At 38.1% G+C, this 21,382-nt stretch overlaps 1 protein-coding gene across 12 annotated transcripts in view; it reads left to right on the top strand.

Moving 5' to 3' along the window:
* The window catches only part of ppip5k2.L (diphosphoinositol pentakisphosphate kinase 2 L homeolog), a 69,474-nt gene that overhangs the window by 39,778 nt on the left and 8,314 nt on the right, over nucleotides 1-21,382 (top strand). For 3 of the 12 annotated variants that reach the window (XM_018248286.2, XM_041568385.1, XM_041568402.1), the window contains 10 exons: nucleotides 61-284; nucleotides 1,567-1,694; nucleotides 3,546-3,660; nucleotides 4,516-4,623; nucleotides 5,612-5,728; nucleotides 6,128-6,301; nucleotides 8,275-8,448; nucleotides 13,197-13,263; nucleotides 20,135-20,254; nucleotides 20,813-20,875. In XM_018248286.2, coding sequence (XP_018103775.1) covers nucleotides 61-284; nucleotides 1,567-1,694; nucleotides 3,546-3,660; nucleotides 4,516-4,623; nucleotides 5,612-5,728; nucleotides 6,128-6,301; nucleotides 8,275-8,448; nucleotides 13,197-13,263; nucleotides 20,135-20,254; nucleotides 20,813-20,875 — 1,290 coding nt within the window. Of the gene's footprint in view, nucleotides 1-60; nucleotides 285-1,566; nucleotides 1,695-3,545; nucleotides 3,661-4,515; nucleotides 4,624-5,611; nucleotides 5,729-6,127; nucleotides 6,302-8,274; nucleotides 8,449-13,196; nucleotides 13,264-16,057; nucleotides 16,148-20,134; nucleotides 20,255-20,812; nucleotides 20,876-21,382 lie in introns of all 12 variants that reach the window. The other 9 variants (XM_018248301.2, XM_018248298.2, XM_041568381.1 and 6 more) reach the window with 9 other exon arrangements.

Genomic DNA, 21,382 nt, shown 5'->3' with positions numbered 1-21,382 from the left:
AGTTTGATAAATGATCTCCATAGATTTCTGTTAGTTTAAAATTCTGCTGTATCTTTTTAGACATTCAACTATATCACAGTGAGACACTGGAGCTCATGTTGCGTAGATGGTCTAAGCTGGAAAAAGATTTCAAAACCAAGAATGGGAGATATGATATCAGCAAAATCCCTGATATATACGACTGCATTAAATATGATGTACAGCATAACTGCTCACTGAAACTGGAAAACACTATGGAGTTGTACAGGCTTTCTAAAGCCCTGGCAGATATAGTCATCCCTCAGGTATGACCTTTAAAGCAACAAACATAAAATAATGTCTCTGGAAATTTCTGTTTTACCATCTTAAAAATCGACTTCTAATGGGTGTACAGTATTCCAGTTCTTGGCTGTCTCTCTTGCGCTATGTGCTGGTGGGAGTCATTAGGGAATGAATTGAGAATGCTTTTAATTGTTCCGTTTTTTGGATCACATTCACTATTTTAGTGTGATTTGTGTTCTAGGGAATGCATTAAATCTGGCCAGTGATGCTGTTTGTTAATTTAATTTGTAAAACATAAAGAACCTTTTCATTCTTATTTATTTGTGCCTGCAGTGTAAATAATCCCTAGCAGTTTGATTTAATTGGATATTTCTTTTTAGAGTGGCAGCATGTGCCTAACAGTTATGGCTGCCATAGTAACTGCAAATATATCGATTCAAAAAAGATTTCCCCTCTCTTGCAAATATACTGTTTCTTATGGCAAGAATTCTGTATGGTGACTATCTACAGGTATAGGTCCCTTATCCAGAAAGCTCCGAATTACGGAATGGCTGTTTCCCATAGACTCCATTTTATCCAAATAATCCAAATTTTTAAAAATGATTTCCTTTTTCTCTGTAATAATAAAACAGTAGCTTGTACTTGATCCCAACTAAGATATAATTAATCCTTATTGGAAGCAAAACCAGCCTATTGGGGTAATTTAATGTTTAAATGAATTTCTAGTAGACTTATGGCATGAAGACCCAAATTACAGAAAGATCTATTATCCGGAAAACTCCAGGTCCCGAGCATTCTGGATAACAGGTCCCATACCTGTATTAGTATTTTCATGATGAAACTGCCATATTTTCTGCAGTAGGATAATATACTTCATTTACAAGGTGCATCCAGTTGCCAAAGCAATAATAACAAAGTACTAACTTTGAAACAAAGATGTTGCAGTTAAAATATTATGTAAAGGAGAACTAAACCATAAAATGAATATTGCTATAAATTACATATTTTATATGAACTTACTGCACCAGCCTTACATTTCAGCAGCCCTATAAGATCCAGGCCTTTAAAGTTGTCCACAGGGAGTAGCCATCTTGGACTTTGTTAGCAGTGTCAGTGACACGCACGTGCTCAGTCTGCTTTGAGCAGCATTTGAGAAGCTTAGAGTCAAAATTCTTTTGTCATATAAGCTGATGCTACAGGGCTGATTTATTAATATCTGATGCTAATTGTACTAGTTTCTGAATAGCTATGAAATCTGAACGGATTGCTGATCATTCTAATGCACAGCTAATATCTTCACTGTAGGAATATGGAATATCCAGACCAGAGAAGCTGGAGATTGCCAAAGGGTACTGCACACCGCTTGTCCGAAAGATTCGCTCAGATCTACAGAGAACTCAGGATGATGACACCGTAAACAAACTACACCCACTGTATGAACCTGTTGTGGTGTATTTTATACACGCATGTTAATATGACACCTCTGACCAAATTTACAATTATCATGCCCCATTCATTTTCTGCAGGCCACACCAGCATAGTTTTCTTATTCCAGTATGATGAAGCTTGTATTGAATTTTCATTTTCGCAATGGATCCCTTTTAGGCTAAGGGCACATGGCTGCTCTCAGGATTTCTCTTGCCTAGATTGGGTGACACGTGCACCATGGGGATGAAGATCCTGTCAGGATATCATTCCCTCCCCTCCCTTCCCTCCCCTCCCCCCTTAACAGCCAGGCAACAGAACAATGAGAAGGTAACCAGATAGCAGCTCCCTAACACAAGATAACAGCTGCCTGGTAGATCTAAGAACAGCACTCAAAAATCCAGGTCCCACTACGACACATTGTTACATTGAGTAGGAGAAACTGCCTGAAAGCAGTTCCATCCTAAAGTGCTGGCTCTTTCTGAAAGCACATGACCAGGCAAAATGACCTGAGATGGCTGCCTACACACCAATTATACAACTAAATAAATATACACTTGCTGGTTCAGGGCTGCAATTTTATATCATAGAGTGAATTATTTGCAGTGTAAACAGTGTAATTTAGAAATAAAAACGACATAATAAAAATCATGACAGAATCCCTTTAAAATAACAGTAACACCAAAAATGAATGTGTTTTAAAGTAATCAAAATATCATGTAGTGTTGCTCTGCACTGGTAAAATTGGTCTGCTTGCTTCAGAAACACTACTATAGTTTATATAAACAAGCTGCTGTGTAGCAATGGCGGATATTGAAAAAAGGCTATATGGCACAGGATAAATAGTGGATAACAGATAACACCATTATGTTCTATAGAGCTTATCTGCTGTGTAACCTGAGCCTTGTCTCCTTTGAATGGCTGCCCCCATTGCTACACAGCAGCTTATTTATATAAACAATAGTAATACTTCTGAAGAAAACACACCAGTTTTACTAGTGCAGGGCAACACTACATTATATTTTTATTACTTTTAACACTTGTTTTTTGATGTTACTATTCCTTAAAGCAATGGGCATTGGCTCCCAAAGTACATAAACACTGTGAATAGTTGACATGTTACTACACACACCTTATACAGTAAAAGCCAGAGGATACTGGATCCCTTTGTACATCATAAACACGGAAAGGCAGTGGAGACTGGCACCCTAAGAAAATAATAAGAATTGAGATGAAAGGGATACAGGAACCCCGAACACTAGATTTGAGGCACACAAGGTGTATACAGTGGGTACTAACATACCAAATACATTGTATACAGTGAGAAGCAGAGGGTACTGCCAACTCAAGCACATTATAAAAAGAGGCAACCCAAGCGTTTTTATAACACACACACACCTACACACACACACACACACCTACACACACACACCTACACACACACACACCTACCTACACACACACCTGCACTCTCCCCACTGCAGGTCAAACAGCACAATGCTGTCATATCATAAATGAAGCAAAAAACAGTAAGGCTTCCGCATGCCACAGCTACATTAACAAGGCTGTTACTGGGAACACAAACGACCTGGGGCACAGGCCTACGATTATATTCATGTGCAATAGACTATGAGCATTGTCTGCATTTTTAATCTCTCTTGCTTTCTTCTGCAATTGTTTTGTCTCGTATCCCTTTCACCAGTATTTTCTCATCCCATGTCCTTTTGTATCCAACACCTGTGATATGTGGGCAAAATATTCCACCTAGAATGTTAATTGTGTATATTATTACAAGACCTGTTTTAATATTTTTTTTTATTTTTTTTATACATTGCGTCTCTCTGTTTTCTCAATGCTAGGTATTCCAGGGGAGTCATGTCTCCAGAGCGCCATGTGCGCACCCGCTTGTATTTTACGAGTGAGAGCCATGTCCATTCGCTATTGTCAATCCTCCGCTTTGGAGCGCTGTGTGACGTAAGTTTGCTTTCTGTGCTGCTGAAATTATCTAAATAGTGTTTGACTCCCAGTACTTTTGTACAGTCTGATCTTCCTTTTGTCTGGGCAAGAGAACATTAGAATGTCATTCAAAAAGCACCTCTTCTCCATAAAGCTAGAGCATGCTATATCTGAAATAGTCCATGACCTTGCTGATCATGTCAGGTGGAAAAAAATAATATATCATATAACATATATGTATTATTTATAAAAAAAATGTGTGTGTGTATATATATATATATATATATATATATATATATATATATATATATATATATATATATATATATATATATATATATATATATATATATATATATATATATATATATATATATATGTGTGTGTATGTGTGTATGTATATATATATATATATATATATATATATATATATATGTGTGTGTGTGTGTGTGTGTATGTGTGTGTGTATATATATATATATATATATGTGTGTATATATATATATATATATATATATATATATATATATATATATATATATATATATATATATATATATATATATAGTATATGTAGATGTATATATAATATAAAAAAACTTTTAGGGATTGCTGATAAAGCGAAGGGTGTTTGTTTTTTGTTTTGTTTTCTTGCACCAACTGCATTGCAAATATCTTATTTACAGCTGTTCAGTGTCACAGAGTGCAACGTCTGCAAGAGGATATTTTATATGCACTAGTATTCGTTGAAACCCATGGGCAATATATCGTTGTGAAGTTTATATAAAAGATCTGCAAACATCCTCTAAAAGAAAAAAAACTGTTCTATTTAAACATGGCAGTTCTTTTTAATCTTATGCTGTTCTGTTTATAGGAAACAAAAGATGAGCAGTGGAAGAGGGCAATGGACTACCTAAATGTTGTCAGTGAACTGAATTACATGACCCAGATTGTGATCATGCTTTATGAAGACCCCAATAAGGTGACTGCAGTGTTATATCTATAAATTGTTTGTGTTTAAGCAGTTGTGGATTTACTTTAGCAAAGGCCCTGGCCAGTTCCATACTGTTGCTCCTTGCCACTGAGGTTCTGGAAACCATGGGCCCTAGGTAACCATTGGATTCCCTAATAGTTATCTGCCACTAGGTTTGTGGTACTAGTTTTAGTGGCTCTTTTAGCTTATATGAAAAGTGATATTGGTATGAAAAAAAAAAAAGTTGCCAAGAAATATAATAGAAACCACACGTATTGATGGTGTTGTACACAAATGGCATTTGACACAAACACACTAGTGTAGGGCCCCTTTGTGTTGTTTTATACACACGTTTCTGTTTATATTTTTTCAATAAAACTGTGAAAAGTACCTGAGGTCATCATATGCAATATTAAAAAATGTTACTGCCTCCCCCGGTGCAGTATATAGTGTATTTTAGCAGTAACTTTCACAAATCTAAAAATGTCACTTGTCTTGTGCAGTAGCATGCTATTCTGTGAATGTGTTCCTAGAATTATTCTGTTGCTACACTTTCTGACGTTTTTCTCAAGTACATATCGGTGCCGCTTACCTTGTAAATGGGCGAATCCCCTGTTAGATGCAACTAAAAAAAGGAATGTTGTCATAGGAAAGATCAATAATCCGCTAAATTGCTTCATCGTTCCTTGATTACGCAAGTTTGTGATCTTTTGTCTGGAAACCAGATATCTGGAAAACTGTGAAATTTAAGAAGCCTAGCTCCTATAGAATAAGCAAATAATTCTATTTTCTTTTTTGCTGTAATAGTAAAACCCTACATTGTACCTGATAGTAACTAAGCTAATTAAATAATTGTTCCAAGTTGTGGAAGAGCCCCTTGGAAACCTTAGCTACCAAGCATTTTCGAATTATAGGTCCCAAAACCTGTAGAACACTTTAATGGAATTATTAAATCAAAATATGTAATATGTATTTTATTTTATTCCATCCAATATAGGATGTTTCATCAGAAGAAAGATTTCATGTTGAACTGCACTTCAGTCCAGGAGCGAAAGGCTGTGAAGAAGATAAAAATTTGCCTTCTGGCTTTGGGTATAGGCCTGCTTCCCAGGAGGTTTGCTTATCCAATTTTTTGTTAATTTCCCTACATAAAAAATACACCGTATAGTTTACTATAACATAAGGCAAGTTTCACTCCCAGCAGTTTCTCCGCCAAAGGCAACGACGCCAAGCAAAACTGCCTGTACAATGAATATAATGGCAACCCCTTGTTACTGCTGGTACTGACTGTTATAGGCCCTAAAATTCTCAAATGTGTATGGCTGCATTGTACCCTTGAAAGTACATAACTTGCTTTTTTTCCGTGTTCATAAGTATTCAGAACAAGATAGAGTTAACCGTCTACCATAACATAGACTGCTACTTACCTTGACAAACAATTGTGTTTTTATCATTCATTAGCAGTAGTTGGCACAATTAAAGGACATGTAGTTTTACTTTTCTCTCTTATTAGAATGAAAGCTCCAAGAAGCACACTCATGCTAACGACAGCGATGAGGATTTGGGTGTGTGCCGAAGAGATGAACCAGACCGAGCACTGGTTATGTTTAAGCCTATGGTTTCTGATCCTATTCATATACATAGGAAGTCTCCATTACCCCGATCCAGGAAGATAGGCTCAGTGGAGGTAAGTACTTGCTCTTGCTTGCTATCTACATATCCACTTTAAATAGTCTCTCATTACTCGGTATTCATCACCAGCCTTTACTATGTTTGAAAGGATTGCTTTCCTGAAATATTTTGTTCGATCCATACTTGTGCAGTATTAGAAGCTAACATTTTACTTTGTAAGCATAAGTGAGTGTCAAAAATCTAAGCGTTGTGAATTCTTTTTCAGTATCAGCTAGACAAGTGCACAGATATTCAGGTATTGCTGGGGAGTTAGTTTACAACAGTTGTTTATACTGCATACTGTCATCTGATTTCCTTGCACAATTCCATGGAAATAGATGCAATTTTTGTTTGAATTAAAAAAATAAAATACTGAATTCTATTGTCATCCTAGTTGCAATGTATAGATGAACTTCTTATTTTCATGGAACTCCATAGAGATATATGGGGATATGGTTGTCTCACAGAAGAATGCTGCAGAGATTTGGATTCAATTTACTATACTTACATTTACAATACTGTGCAATTAGATGTCACAATACAGTATATAGATGTACATGTGATCAATACAGGTGAAGCAACAATTGAAATGCATTGCAGTTGCACCAAAAGTTGTAATATGAACAAGGCTTATAATAGAATAGAATTTTACTATCCCCTTGCTCCGGAACAAACTTTCTGGTTGCTATGGCAAGTGACTCTGACACCCAGAAATTGATTGATAGGTTAGAGATATATATTTCTTTTTAATTATTTTTATTGCTGTCTGTTCAGGCCCTTTTCAAATCATATTGCAGGCCAATTGCATAATCCTTTTTTATGTAATTTAATGCTTATTTGTTTCCCCTTGTGGCATTGGCTTCTGGGTGACCAATAACTTATGAATTTAGGGATAAACCATATCCAGCATTAGGTTTAGGCGAATCCTGTCATGTGACTAACCACAGCAACCCTTTGTTCAAAGATGAAAGGATTTTAACGATTTCAGTTTGGGTTTACATTCAGTTCGGTAATAGGCTAAGGGGGTTATGTAAGGGCAGAGACCTACGGGAAGATTCGGGGAGATTTAGTCGCCCGGTGACAAATCGCCTCTTTTTCAGGCGACTAATCTCCCTGAAAAGCCTTCCTGCCGGCTAGAATCTAAATCGCACTCGGAGCGATTCGTTTTCTGAAGTTGCCAGAAGTTTCCTCGTCAAGCGACTTCGGAAAATGAAGCGCTCAGAGCGCCATCCCACCAGCAATTTAGATTCTAGCTGGTGGGAAGGCTTTTTCGGGAGATTAGTCGCCCGAAGAAGAGGCGATTAGTTGCTGGGCGACTAAATCTCCCCGAATCTTCCAGTGTTTCTCTGCCCTAATAAAAGACACTCTTTTCCCAGAAGCAGTAACCCATAGCAACCAATCAGCAGGCAGCATTTAATGATCACATGCTTAAAAACAAACATCTTATTGGATGCTATGGGTTAATGCTCCTGGGCAAACGTAGTGCCTTTTTTTACATATGGGGGTAAATTTTTTCAGGCAAATTTGGTGCTTCCATAGTTATAGGACAACGAGTTTAGCAAAACCATAAACATAATTTGTAATGTGTTAAAACTAAGGAGTTCATTTGAAATAGCCTTTAAAGCCTCTTGAAGCCAAACATGGCACCACACTGTCACACCATTTTGTACAAGAACTTGCTGCCACGGTAACACCAGATATGTGTGCAGTCTTCTAGTTCTGATAGAACTACAGTGTGATTAGAGGTAGGCTTCTATTTCATAATCCCTGCATAATAAAAGCTTCTAATACAGATAGAGAACTGAAAACTTAATAAAAAATATCTAACTATTAGCTCTTTGCTATTTAACTTGCCACATATTAAAGGCTATAAAGTATTATTCCATTTGGGGGATTACAAGAAAGGTTTTTATTTTTCCTTGTCATTGGCTTTGTTTCTAACTTTGCATGCTTTGCTGTTTTTTTTTTGCCCCCCTTTCTCACTTCTAGGAAGGGAGCCCCCTGAGTGTGTCTAGCCCAGAGTGTATTGGTACCTGGATGCATTACACCGGTGCTGTGGGTTCTGGGCGTCGAAGACGCAGATCAGGGGATCAAATCACTTCTTCCCCTGTGTCCCCTAAATCATTGGCTTTCACATCCAGTATTTTTGGCTCATGGCAACAGGTTTTTAAATTTTACTTCACTAAACTATTTTTTTATTACACAAACTGACCAACAAAAGACTTAAAGGACATCTAATCTTTTGTATGAATCTCAGTACAGATGGCTACTACCCCCTGTCGCTCACTTCTGCTTCTACTTAACCATTTTTGCGGTGGAAAGACTGAAAGGCACTGTGTTTCAGTGGGTATGGGTCCTTTCCCACACACCAATGGTTAATAATGATCCCTTATAAATGCTTTAACTTTTAATGCAGCTCTTTGCTATATTTCAAATGCTAATCCAGTACTTTCCTTTCATTAGAATATATTAAAACCAAGCTTAGCTGTCCTTTAAGACTAAAACAGCATCAATACATTTGGCAACACTGTGTTTCCAGACACGACATATAAACACCATGCAGTTATCTTGATGCTGTTAAACAGATGGGGGGTATCATTTAATTGGTGGCTTTCTTCGTTTTTTTTCCCACAAAAGAGACTCTTTCCAGTGGCTTGCTGTTAACCATGCAGGGACTGAACTCAATACTAATCATTCTTTCTGTTAACCTGTACCTAATGTATATGCGTAATAACAGTACTTCTTCCATTGAACTTATCTAATAGGCTTGTCTGATGCAGCAGTTCAAGTGAAAATGAAACGGTTTTCTTGTAACACTGATATTCATTGTAATGTTTTTTATACTTCATTTTAGCCGACTGCCACACATGAAAGCCAATTGGATCCCATCCAGTCCATGATGTAACTGCACTCGCACGCATGATGTCACACGCAGCAGATTTTGGTGTGAAATGCTTTCTCTTGCATTTTCATGGGGAAATCTACTCCGTTTATCACAGTTTTACACTGTGCCTGTGAGTGCAGTTACATCATGGAATTGGTTTGGTTCTATTGGTTTGACTGCACAGTCATAATAAACTCTCTATTTTTAGAGCTCAAAAAGCTAAATCTCAAAAAAAGACTTGACTAGCAGTTGGGTATCTCCATATCCTCCTATTCTTAGTTGACCCTCTCCTTGTTCCCAGTTGTATACAGTGTTATATAACATTAATTTAAGTCCTTTAGTCATTTTTACATTAGTAAATGATCCAAAACTTATTGGGATAGTAAGTTAGATCAAACTGTACAAACCTCTTCCTGCAGCCCATCAATAAAAGAAGCAGAATCAGGGCTGCTGATCCAGACTGCAATGCACATGAGAAGTAATTGCTAATCAGCTCTTAAGATTAACATTGTTTCGGAGAGAGGAAGATGTAGGATAATGCATTGAAATGCGACGAATGCAATAAATGCAAAAATGCATTCATTTTTGGCATAACAAAAAACAAATTTAATTGAAAATGGTACATGTATGTGATACCTTATTTGGAAAGGAGTTATTCAGAAAGTTCCAAATTACCAAAAGGCCATCTCCCATAGATTTTAAAGGGGTTGTTCACCTTTGAATTAACTTTAAGTAGGATGTAGAGAGCAATATTCTGAGACAATTGGTTTTCATTTTTTATTATTTTTGTTTTTTTTAGTTATTCAGCTTTTTATTCAGCAGCTCTCCAGTTTGCAATTTCAGCAATCTGGTTGCTGGGGCCCAAATTTCCTGAGCAACCATGCACTGATTTGAATAAGAGACTGGGATATGAATAGGAGAGGGCCTGAATAGAAAGAGCAACAACAATAAATTTGCATTCTTAGAAAGAATTTGTTTTTAGATGGGGTCCGTGACCCCCATTTGAAAGCTGGAAAGAGTCAGAAGAAGGCAAATAATTCAAAAAATAAAAAAATAATGAAGACCAATTGAAAAATTGCTTAGAATTACCAATTTTATTACATACTAAAAGTTAACTTGAACCGCCCCTATAAGCAAATAATTCTAAGTTTTAAAAATAATTTTCTTTTTCTCTATAATACTGTAGCTTGTACTTGAGAGCAAAACAGTCCTCCTATATCTTTTAGTGCAAGGGCACACCGAGGATTGTCCGTTTTCCTCCGCAGGCAACGTGGAGAAAAGCAGATTATGTGTAGTGCTACACGGAGTGGATATCTGAGTGAAAACACAAATGCATTTGTTTCCGTTTTCATATCCGATCCATGTAGCTCCACACACATGAGCTTTCCTCCACCTGGACTTTGAAAAATAGAAGTGTTTTTGGGAAAAACTTCAATTCGAATTCTATCGAATGCGCTATTACTTCGATTAGTACGTTTTGAATTCGGGCAAATACTGACCTATTCGATCGAAAGCGGACCTATTCGGCCAAAAAAAAAAACCAAACAACTTAATTTCGGTTGGTCTTTTTGAATTCGAATTTTGACGTTTTTCAAATTCGAAATTCGACCCTTAATAAATATGCCCCTTAGTGTGCCCTTAAATAGCTTTAATCAGCTGGCGTGTAACATTTTTCTCTGGAATCAATTCCAGGAGTGCAGAAAACAGCCAGACAATAGTTACATGTACAAATAAAATGATTTACAAAATTTCTACCCTACTACTTACTATCCTGGAATGTATATTGGAAAGCTGCTTAAATTCTAATTTTCTTTCACTATGCACAAAATTTCGTTTTTGTGTGGAGGACCCCTTCTAAAAGACCCATGTTAAGAGACTGATTAGAAATCCTATATAAATACACGTTAATAATAAAAATAAATGAGTCCAGCTTTATATAATATAGTGACACAGTAAATAACACATTTACACAGAGAACTGATAAATGCACATTCCCTGGTCACCTGTTTCATCAGTAATTTAGTATCTGCACAAGTTAATATATATTGAAAAACATGTTTAAGTTTATTAAACCCCAAATGGTGGTCCCAACTATTTATACCTAGCATGCAAAAATACAAAGGCTTTCTTTTTTTGGCAGTGTTATTCTGCAATGCCTAACATTTGGCACCCCCATCAGTGATTTAAACTTCACTTCTTCTTTAAAGAAGGTTGGAAACAAAACAAAGAAGGGAGATGGGACAGCTGAAAGGCAAGGTTGTGCAGGCCAGCTATTTAATAATTAAATTAAGATGCTTACGTGCCATCTGTTTCTCTGGTTGGCCCATGCTGCCTCATTGCAACACTGTTTATATAGACTGTTAGTAGTGCAACTACAATCTCCTCTAATTGTTTAGGGTTGGGGCAGACAGGCAGATTCGGGGACATTTAGTCGCCTGGCGACTAATCACCTCTTCTGCGGGGCGACAATCTCCCCGAACTGCCTTCCGTCTGCCTACCGCCTGCTTCAATGAAGAATCGCCAGCGCTAATGCACTCGCGGCACTTCGATTTCCAAAGTTGTCTCACGAGGAAACTTCAAGCAGATGGAAGGCAGTTCAAGGGGGATTGTCGCCCCACAGAAGAGGCGATTAGTCGCCAGGCGACTAAATTTCCCTGAATCTGCCCGTCTGCCCCAACCCTTAGTGTTGCTGGCTCTAGTGTTGTTGCTGGTCATAAGATGTTGGTTCTCTCGAATATCTGGCCAGAAGTCAGCTGTGTGTCTTAGATTTTCCCATTGGATTGAGGCCCACATCTGTGTGCTTCATTGCGGCAGATATGATCCTCGGCCACTGATCGAATCATCCAAATCTTGCCCATCACAGGGTGGACATACTGGTGAAAGATTCACTTGTTTGGTGGCCTTGCCAAGCAAACAGATATTTACTTGCATTGCCAGCTTAAAGGAGAAACAAACCCTTTATAAAAAAATAAAAAAAAACCTACTCCCCTACCCTACATAGACCCCCATCCCCCCAGGCAAATGCCCATAACTCTTACCCCTCCATTCAGATTCTGTCCAGTGGAGTTCACAGGCGCCATCTTCAGCCGTTTTCGGAAAGCTTCGGAATTCCGAAGATTACCGAAGAGAAGAAGATGGCGCCTGTTAACTCCGAGGACAGAATCTGCACAGAGGGGTAAAGTAAAGATTTAAGGGCATTTACCCGAGGAGAGGGTGGTCTATGTAGGGTAGGGTTTTTTTTTTTATTAAGGATTTGTTTCTCCTTTAAGTCAGGCAGTTTGCTTGTGCTCAAGAAGAGTAAAAAGAGAGGGAAATCCCAGATGAAATACCCTCTTTACAATTTTTGCTTTCTATATCTGTGCTTAGCCCTAGACCTAGAGGATCTAACAATCTAGCTTCTGTTTTTCCAAAGAAAGTGTAGCTAGGCAGGATATAAAAACCACATAAATGTATTTTGTTGGGCCCACCTCATTCTCCTTTATACTTATATAGCCCTGGAGTTTACATAAGATGATGGAAGAGGTTCTGTTCTTGATTCCTTTTACCTTCTCAAGGTTTCAGGATTTCCCATTGCCAGACCACATATCTGAAACTAAATGACAGGAAAAGGTGCAGTTATACATTGGGTACGAGGTGCAAGCATTGTCGGGTTCCTATCTCGGGGCTCGTGCATGCCGTACAGTGACTGTGTTGTGACATTTTTCCAGCTTTTGTATTTTCCTTCCAGACAGGAGCAGTTTAAGAGTATGGCTATGGTTTCCGAAATACAACCTGTTTGATTGCTTTTTGCCCATGTGCCATTACTGTTCCAAATGCTTGCTTTGCACCGGCCATTATCACAGGATTCCATCTGTCGAGTGCTTTCCAAAGAGGACGTTTGCATGCTTCTGTCTCTTGGAACCTCTCCCACTAACCTGCATTGTGCATCCTATTAACAGTGAATGTCTGGGACAGATTGCTGTGTCAGGGTTCACAGAATCCTCTGCATTTTCTGTAGTCTGTCTGAACACTCTATCTTTACTTCTAGGTACTTTCAGATAACAATAGTCACTTGAGAACCGCTAGACTTCTGGAACAAAAACACATTGGTTTAGGTAAGTATATTCAGTGTGCCCTTTGCAGTGCTAGTTAATACATCCAATCCGGTGGGATTGAAACCTGTTTTATACACATGCACAGCTGCATTATAACCCACTGTATAGTAAATATTTAATGAAACATCACAAAGTTCTGCCTTACCGTGTGCTCTAAAATGGTAATGTGCTGTGCCTTGTTGCAAGAGACTGGTTAATGTTGCTTTGATTTGACTGCCTGCTGCTATTTTGCTTGACATTTAACATAATGGCTTCAAATAAAAACCCAGCAGCAAAATGTTCGTTAGCACAGTATTCTTGCTAAATAACTGCTAAATAGCTGCATACAAAGGCAGATTCATTTTGGTTTTTTTTGTAGTGACATTGATCACTTTTTAATGGACCGTTTAAAAAGTAATACAATGTATTTACTCATCTTTACATAGTGGTATTGTCATACATTTTGTTGCTGTCCCTCTTTGAGTATGCAGTTGGCTGTGCTAACATATAGGGATGCAATAATTGTTGTAACCCATAGCAACCAATCAGCAGGTAGCATTTATGCTGTGAACTTGATTATTTCCTAGAAATGGGCTGGTAGGTGTCCTTCAAAATATATCAGGGAGTTCATCAAGATTTATTGGCCATAAGGGACTTCCCTTATCCTGCTCTTAGGAAACCTAGGTCCAACCTTAAAACATCTGAATAGGATTGCCGGTATTACAAATTTGCTGGTAAATTTGTAATACACCTAACAAAGGTGGCCTGCCCCCAGTCTGGTCAAAACTCACCTTTTTGCCGGCTTCTGGCCAATTGCGCACTGTGGCTCCGCCCCTTTGAAGTCACAACCCACCCCTTTTGATGTCACAGCCCGCCCTTTTGTTCTTGCTCCCTCCATTGGCCGGTGGAAATTTTATTGAAAGGTGGCAACCCTTCATCTGAATAAGAATTGTAACTAAACTACAGAATGGCAACAGTGGGGGGGCAGTTAAATAGGAAATATGGCTAGAAATATAAAAGGAATTCATGTTGCCGATGTTGCCAAACAAGCGGATCTCTCCCTGATATGCCCACATTGAAGTGGGTGATATCGGGCTGATCCAATTGTGGGCTTTTGGACCCAACAATCGGATCATAATGGATCCGATGCAGGTGATCGGATCGTGTGACCGCATAGATGCGGGTGCAATCCAACGGGATTTTTTAACTTGCCCGATCGAGATGAGCCCGACTTTAGGCCAGATATCGATGGGGGAAGCCTGTCGGATAGCCACACGCGGGCCAATAGGCTGTCGACTCGGTCTGTTGGCAGCTTTTATGGAGGCCTTTTGGCTTACAGTATATAAATTCATGCATAATCCCTTTTTAATGTAATGTTTTCCCCTTTTATCTCTTATGTTGCAGTATCAGTACTGCATATAAAGGCAGCAATATATATATCTATGTGGAGCAAACAAAAAACCGCACACACAGGACTTATGAAGTGCAAAAAAATAAAAAATTTATTGCAACGTTTCGGCTCCTGTACTCGAGCCTTCTTCAGGTTGTGGTGACACCACCTGAAGAAGGCTCGAGTACAGGAGCCGAAACGTTGCAATAAATTTTTTATTTTTTTGCACTTCATAAGTCCTGTGTGTGCGGTTTTTTGTTTGCTCTATGTATGATTGATTATAACCTGTACCCGGGCAATTGCCTAATGGATTGAGAGTGCTCCAGCTGCTAGAATGAGTATATATCTATGTGTGTATATAGATATATATATATATATATAGATATATATATATAGATATATATATAGATATATATATGTATATACACACACACACTCACACACACGCTTAAATACCCACTGTGAGAGGACAAAATTAATAGGGCATATTATTAATGTCATCAAGGATGTCTCTGTTGGAGGAGACCTTATTACATTTCCAGAATGTACTCAACCAGTGAATTTTCATTGTATCTGTTTTGGCATAATTAGAAAGTACTGGGCAATGTACGTAATTACATATATATATTTAATAATGGAGTCTGTAGCTTAGGTACCTTTATTTCTTATGCAAATTCATGCATATTTAAACATTTTCATGCATTTGCATTATGCAGTAGATTTGAAGCCCAGGCAGGTTTCTGGAACGTCAGATGCCCCGTCAGATTAAAAATGTAATTAGCTGCATTTTCTGCCTGGACAGAATGTATAGAGTACAAAGAGAACATTGCTTTATTCACAGATATGAAAAATGTTGTTTCTGATAAACGGTCTCAAGAATTATGAAATGCGTGTGACTTCTCTACGTTTGTTTTCTGAACTTATTCTACATCATGGATTTGGAAACCTTGTTGTTGCAGTTTTCAGTTGTGCAGCAGCCAAATGGTGGCCCATCTCTGATGTACAGATTTGTTGGTAACGGTTTGCTCCTGGGATTTTCCGAATTCTGTGCCACCTTCTGCTTTTTTGCTAATTTCTTAATTCCCTCTTGGTCAACAGTTACTTATAGCTGACTTTTCTTTGCACAGAAGTTACTGTATTGTTATAGCCATCTGAGAGCTCAAAGCTATAATTTACACAGCTTGAAGCACATTTATTATTGCTCCTTGCCTGCTGGCATAAGTATATGCCCACCATGGTTCCATAAGCTTGAGCTCTGTGTGACCCATAAAGAATTTCCAACAACTAAACCGTTCCTGTTTGCCACATTTTTGAGAATGACTTCTGAAATCTAGAACTGTTTTCCATTAATGGGTAGAACATCATTACTAGACTGAGCCATACATGCACTAAAGTCAGGTCACACTTAGCTATGTCTCCCTGCAGAAAGAATCTCAGAGAGAAAAGAAACACGAAAGCCTTCTCATTCTGGGAAGTCTAAAACCAGAAGTCACAATTGGATCTCACTGCTAAGAGGTAAGGAATCCAGTAGAATTCCATCCTCCCGCAGCACGTTAGAGTATTGAGGCTTTGCAATGATTTTTACGCTAAAGTGCTTCTAATAGTTCCCTCCACCAGTTAGTAGCATATCGTAGACACTGTTGTAGTGCAACAGTTAGTAGTATTTCTCTGGATTTTGCAAGTATTTCATTTTTTTTCTATAAACGAAAGTATCAAGGAGATCCAATGAAAGTAACACACAAACATAATTGTAACAGGGAATGGTATCTCTTGGGCTTGTGCATGCTTGTAGCTGCTGCAGGTAAGTGAGACACATGCAATGTGGGTGTTCATATGGCTGCAGCAAAGACTGTTTGTGTATTAAGTGTTAAGTGATTTCCCCCCTACTGGTTTCTATTCTGAATCTTTAACGTTTTTATTCTCTTAAACACTTTACTCATAGCTTCATAGCAACAGGCCATATCTAGTCTAATATTTGTCATTTCATTTGCAGACAAAATAATACTGTATAGTTCACTTGTACCTTTACCTTAGTGTGTACTTACACCATATTTACCCTACCCTTTCAACCTCAATGTCATGATTTGTTTTCTGTGGCATCTTTGCTGTTTATGCTCATTATCTCTCAAACAATTATCCTGCAGCAACAACTTTCACAAGATATCTAGATTGTAAGCTAGTTATACGTCATTTCGTGGGTCTCCTTAACCAGGCCATGTCCAGGTTTTGCATCATAAATTCTCCTTTTCCAAAAAATGATTTCTGTATGTTATATTATAGGCAGCTGCTTACCCAATGAGAAAGAAAGGATACAACTGACTCTCTAGATTAGGAATCTGTAGTATGTATCTCATTAGTTCTTGCTGAACTTCTACTTCTACATCTATTCAGTCCTTTTAGGTTAGGTCCTTCACTAAGAACACTCACTCCTGGGCACATTTAGCCAGGACATACAGGGAGCAGATAGCAAGGGTGAGCTCATCTGCTTACAGGGGAATTATCAAAACATTACAACTGACCTAGGAATAAAATGAACTGTATGTAAAGAAACACAGCAGTCTATATATAGCCTGTGAGATACTGATATTGTATACTCCTGAAGCTATGCTGTCGAGGCGCAGACCGGTGACCTTACGGAGGGGTTGTGATACCAACTGAAGGGCCAGTGACTTCATGGGCAGCGCTATGACATCATGTGCCTGACCGTTTGGTAAAATTTTCCCAGTTTTACAGCCCTTGAAAACCAGGCAGTGGGTTTTTAACCGAACAGACCTTTCAAAACAGACAAGTGGCATTTGTAGACTCTTATCCTCAGTAGTTGGTTCCTGTGGAGTTTGGTGAACTACTGTCCCTGTTCAGTGCCAAATTCCAAACAGATATTGTTTCCATGCATTGGCTTCAGTTTTTTTTTTTGTAAAGGGAATTTAATGGAACAGTCACAACAAAAAATGTAAGTGTTTTGCAGGAATGACAATATAATTTACTGTTGCCCATAACTGGTAAAACTGGTGTTTTTACTTCAGAAACACTTCTATAGTTCATATAAACAAGCTGCTGTGTAGCCTTGTGGGTAGCCATTCAAGCACAGGATACACAGTAGATAACAGATAAGTTCTGAAGAATCCCATTGTATACAACAGAGCTTATCTGTTATCTGCTGTGTAACCGATGCCCTTTCTCCTTTTTCAGCTTTGAATGGCTGCCTCCATGGCCGCACAGCAGCTTGTTTGTATAAACTATAGCAGAGTTTGAGTCAAACAGAGTTGTACCAGTTCAGGGCAACAGTACATTATATTGTACCAGCTGTAATGGTACATGTGTAGTTAGAGAAAATGGAAAATTTTTAGTGATGGGTGAATCTGGCCTATTTTGCTTTGCCGAAAATTTGCAAAAGTGCAAAAAAATGCACCAAAGTTATTGAAGTCAATAGGTATTTTTCACACAACATTTTTCTCCAACTGTACAACATTTGTTACTATTCATTAGAGTCTATGGCTGTTATATTGTGGCGAAACGCTGTGAAATATTTTGCTCATCCCTAGAAATGATGCTTTCGTTTTTTTTTTTCTGTTTAATTCATCAGACCAACCATGATTTAATTTGGGCTGTATAACTTTAAAGGGCATGTAAAGGAAAAAAAAAATCAAATTTTTACTTTCTTTAATGAAAAAGAAGTCTGTCTCCAGTGTACTTAAATTAAAAAATATTTACTGTTTTTATAAGAAACCTGACTGTATGCAGTGACATTTTCCCTTCGTTTACTGCTGTAGATAGGAATTGTCAGACCGTCCCTAACTGCTGGACAGGGAAACATACTTCTCAGCCATGTTTGTTTCCCTGTAGAGCAGTAGGCGACTGTGTAGAGATTTGTATTGGATTTTATTTTTGCCTTTACATCCTTTTACTGTTTCCAACTCCAGCTGCAGGGACAAAGATTATGGAGCCAGATTTAAACAGATAAACTGGGATTCTCTCTGGGGGATTATTTTGCTGCAGCCACTGGTTCTGCAGAGTTGGAGAAAGTTTGTTTTGAACAATAAAAAAAACTATAAAATCCACATTAGATTACATGACAACACATGACCCAGTGCAGTCTGTATATTCTGATTATTAATCAGTCTTGCTGTATCAGCTTCTGGCAGATATAATTTGACTTGGGCTGTTTTGATAATTTATGATGATCCCTAAGCAGCCCAGTCCACACTGAGCATGTGCATGGTCTTGGTCTAGCAAAGATATTTAACAAAGTTACAAGATAGTGACCCCTTGTGGCCAACTTTGAAAGCATAAATCGTTTGTTTGATTAGGCTTGTGGTCCAGTAAGTTTATGTTTAGTATACAATATACATAGAAGGATCACCGGTACACAGGAGTTAGTTAAGCAGGGCAAGCCCTTGCAATTTTATTGAATGCAGTGCAATGTTTCAGGGCCCCGAAACGTTGCACTGCATTCAATAAAATTGCAAGGGCTTGCCCTGCTTTACTAACTCCTGTGTGCCGGTGATCCTTCTATGTACCTTGGCTGGGCGGTTGCCGTTTCCCCCATCACTGAGCACCAGGAAACTCTGCTGGGGTTTACTGATAGCAGTAAAGAGTATTTTCCCTACAACAGTCGATTGTCGTTGCCCAGTTTAGTACTAAAACAATGTGAAGAGGTGCAGTGACTAGCTGGGGTACTGTCCGTGGTGCTGTTTTATTCTGTAATCTGCCTTTCCGCTAAACTTCATATAAAATTCAGTCAATACCCACTATAGGCTACCTTGAGTAACAACATTGCATTTAATGCCATTCCTGCCATTAATAAAGACCACACTGCATGGTGATGTCTAGCCAGACATCCAGGGAGCAAGAGCACTGCTCAAAATTTGGTATTATCTGCGCAGGTGATTTTCTTCTGTTGACCACAATAGGCTTTGGGGGGAAAATGACAACACATCACAACAAAAATTACAAGCCTATTGTTCTAGATACTTTCTGTAAAATACAGATGCCTAACATTTGTGGAGATAGTGTACAGCAAAAAATATTTTCCACATCACTTGGGGCTGTTCCAGGTATTTGGTTACCAACATGTATGTTGAATTCAGTTAAAACAAAATCTTAATGCCAAAACATTGATAAATTGTATAAATTAAATTATAGAGATGCACCCAATACATAATACTGAAAAAATTCAGTTGAATAGCAAACTGAATCTGAACCCGCATTTGCAAATCCTGGATTTGGTGCATCCCTATTAAATTATTACTAAACTTGAATGGTTAGTGTTGTATCATCTTCTCTTGTCAAACAAGGGTACCATGTAAAACCATTGAGTAGAAGGTGGCACAGTATTTAGATTTTTGGAAGACTTTAGAGTATGATCTAATTCTGTCTGTGTATCCGTGTCTGGTTTTGCCTTCTGCCTAGACACTATCTGGTTCTGTTGCATGCTGCATGCATCACCGCTATCAACCGAGGAACACCAGGTTTGTTGTATGTATTTTCTCTAACTTCCACTAGGGTCTCAGTGTGCTGGCCTGTTTAGCACTTCAGTGCTCGGGGGTTCCTCAAGTGCACCTAACCTACTGGATTATGCTCGTGCTCATCGTAAAAAGCTGACTTCTTCTGGCTGCATAGATGGTACGTGCACATATGCTTACAGAAAGCCTCTCTATTAAACTGCCTACTTCATTCAGAACCCATAGTTCTTCAATAACTCAGCGGCACACCCACATACTAGGTGATTTCTGCTGTGGAATGAATCTCAAACTTCAGCTTCTTCATCTAATTGCTACTGTAGTTGCACCCGTACAAATGAGACACAATTGGACCTGTATATTAAGATACTGTATATGACACATATACACAGTCAGTGTGTTCTATCACATTTAAGGACAGCCATTATTTTTTTTTACATGGAGGCAAAAAGTAAAAGTTGAGATAATACAGTGTCTAGTTATACCACCAGAATGGCCAGCATACTCTATCTTGATTTACTCACTATATTGAAATATCATTAGAGGTTAAGCCATCTCGCTCGATTTCTGTGGTGTGGCACACACTGCATGCTTATGGATTCTAACAAGCTCCAGTACATGGGAATCTTCTTTCCCCTCCCCCCTCCTTTTTTTTTCTCCCAAAACCAGTTTTATTTGGTAGCTTTTGTCAATTTCAGGTACCTCTTTTTCTCTTTCTCAGACGCCACACGCAGCTCTGCTGTTAAAAGATTTTCTATCTCATTTGCTCGACACCCAACCAATGGTATGTTTTGTTTCTTTCAAGCAATAGTCCCTTGCTTCACCATTTTTAAATAATACTATTTTGGATATAAAATATGAGGTGTAAGACCTTGCTTTTAAAGTCTGAGCACAAGCCTTATTGGCTTTCACTATTCACAGTCATTTTCTTCATTCCCTTAAGCCAATTCGTTTTGATCATAACTTCTGTAGCCATATGTAATTCTAATAGCTTCTTTAATTTACCAATATATTTAATCCAGTCATTTTTATCATCAAAACTGGCATCTCCAACCCCTATCATAATTGAGCATTTTATTACTTTACCAGCTTTTTCTTTTTTTTAATTTCTTCAAAATTGTTCTGTTGGCCATTATTTTACCTTACAATCTTCATTAATCTACCAAAGTACTTCTGATTATTCCTTACCAATAAACAGCTTTAGAAGATGACCTTTTTACACTTGAATTTTATTTGTTATTGTAATTTACTATGACATTTAAGTTAGCTCCATAAAGAAGTATGCTAATCT

This window comes from Xenopus laevis, chromosome 1L (genome assembly GCF_017654675.1).
Source record: "Xenopus laevis strain J_2021 chromosome 1L, Xenopus_laevis_v10.1, whole genome shotgun sequence".
Classification (NCBI taxonomy): domain Eukaryota; kingdom Metazoa; phylum Chordata; class Amphibia; order Anura; family Pipidae; genus Xenopus; species Xenopus laevis.
The sequence above is the reverse complement of the archived record's forward strand: the minus strand, read 5'-3'. Positions and strand labels throughout refer to the sequence as shown.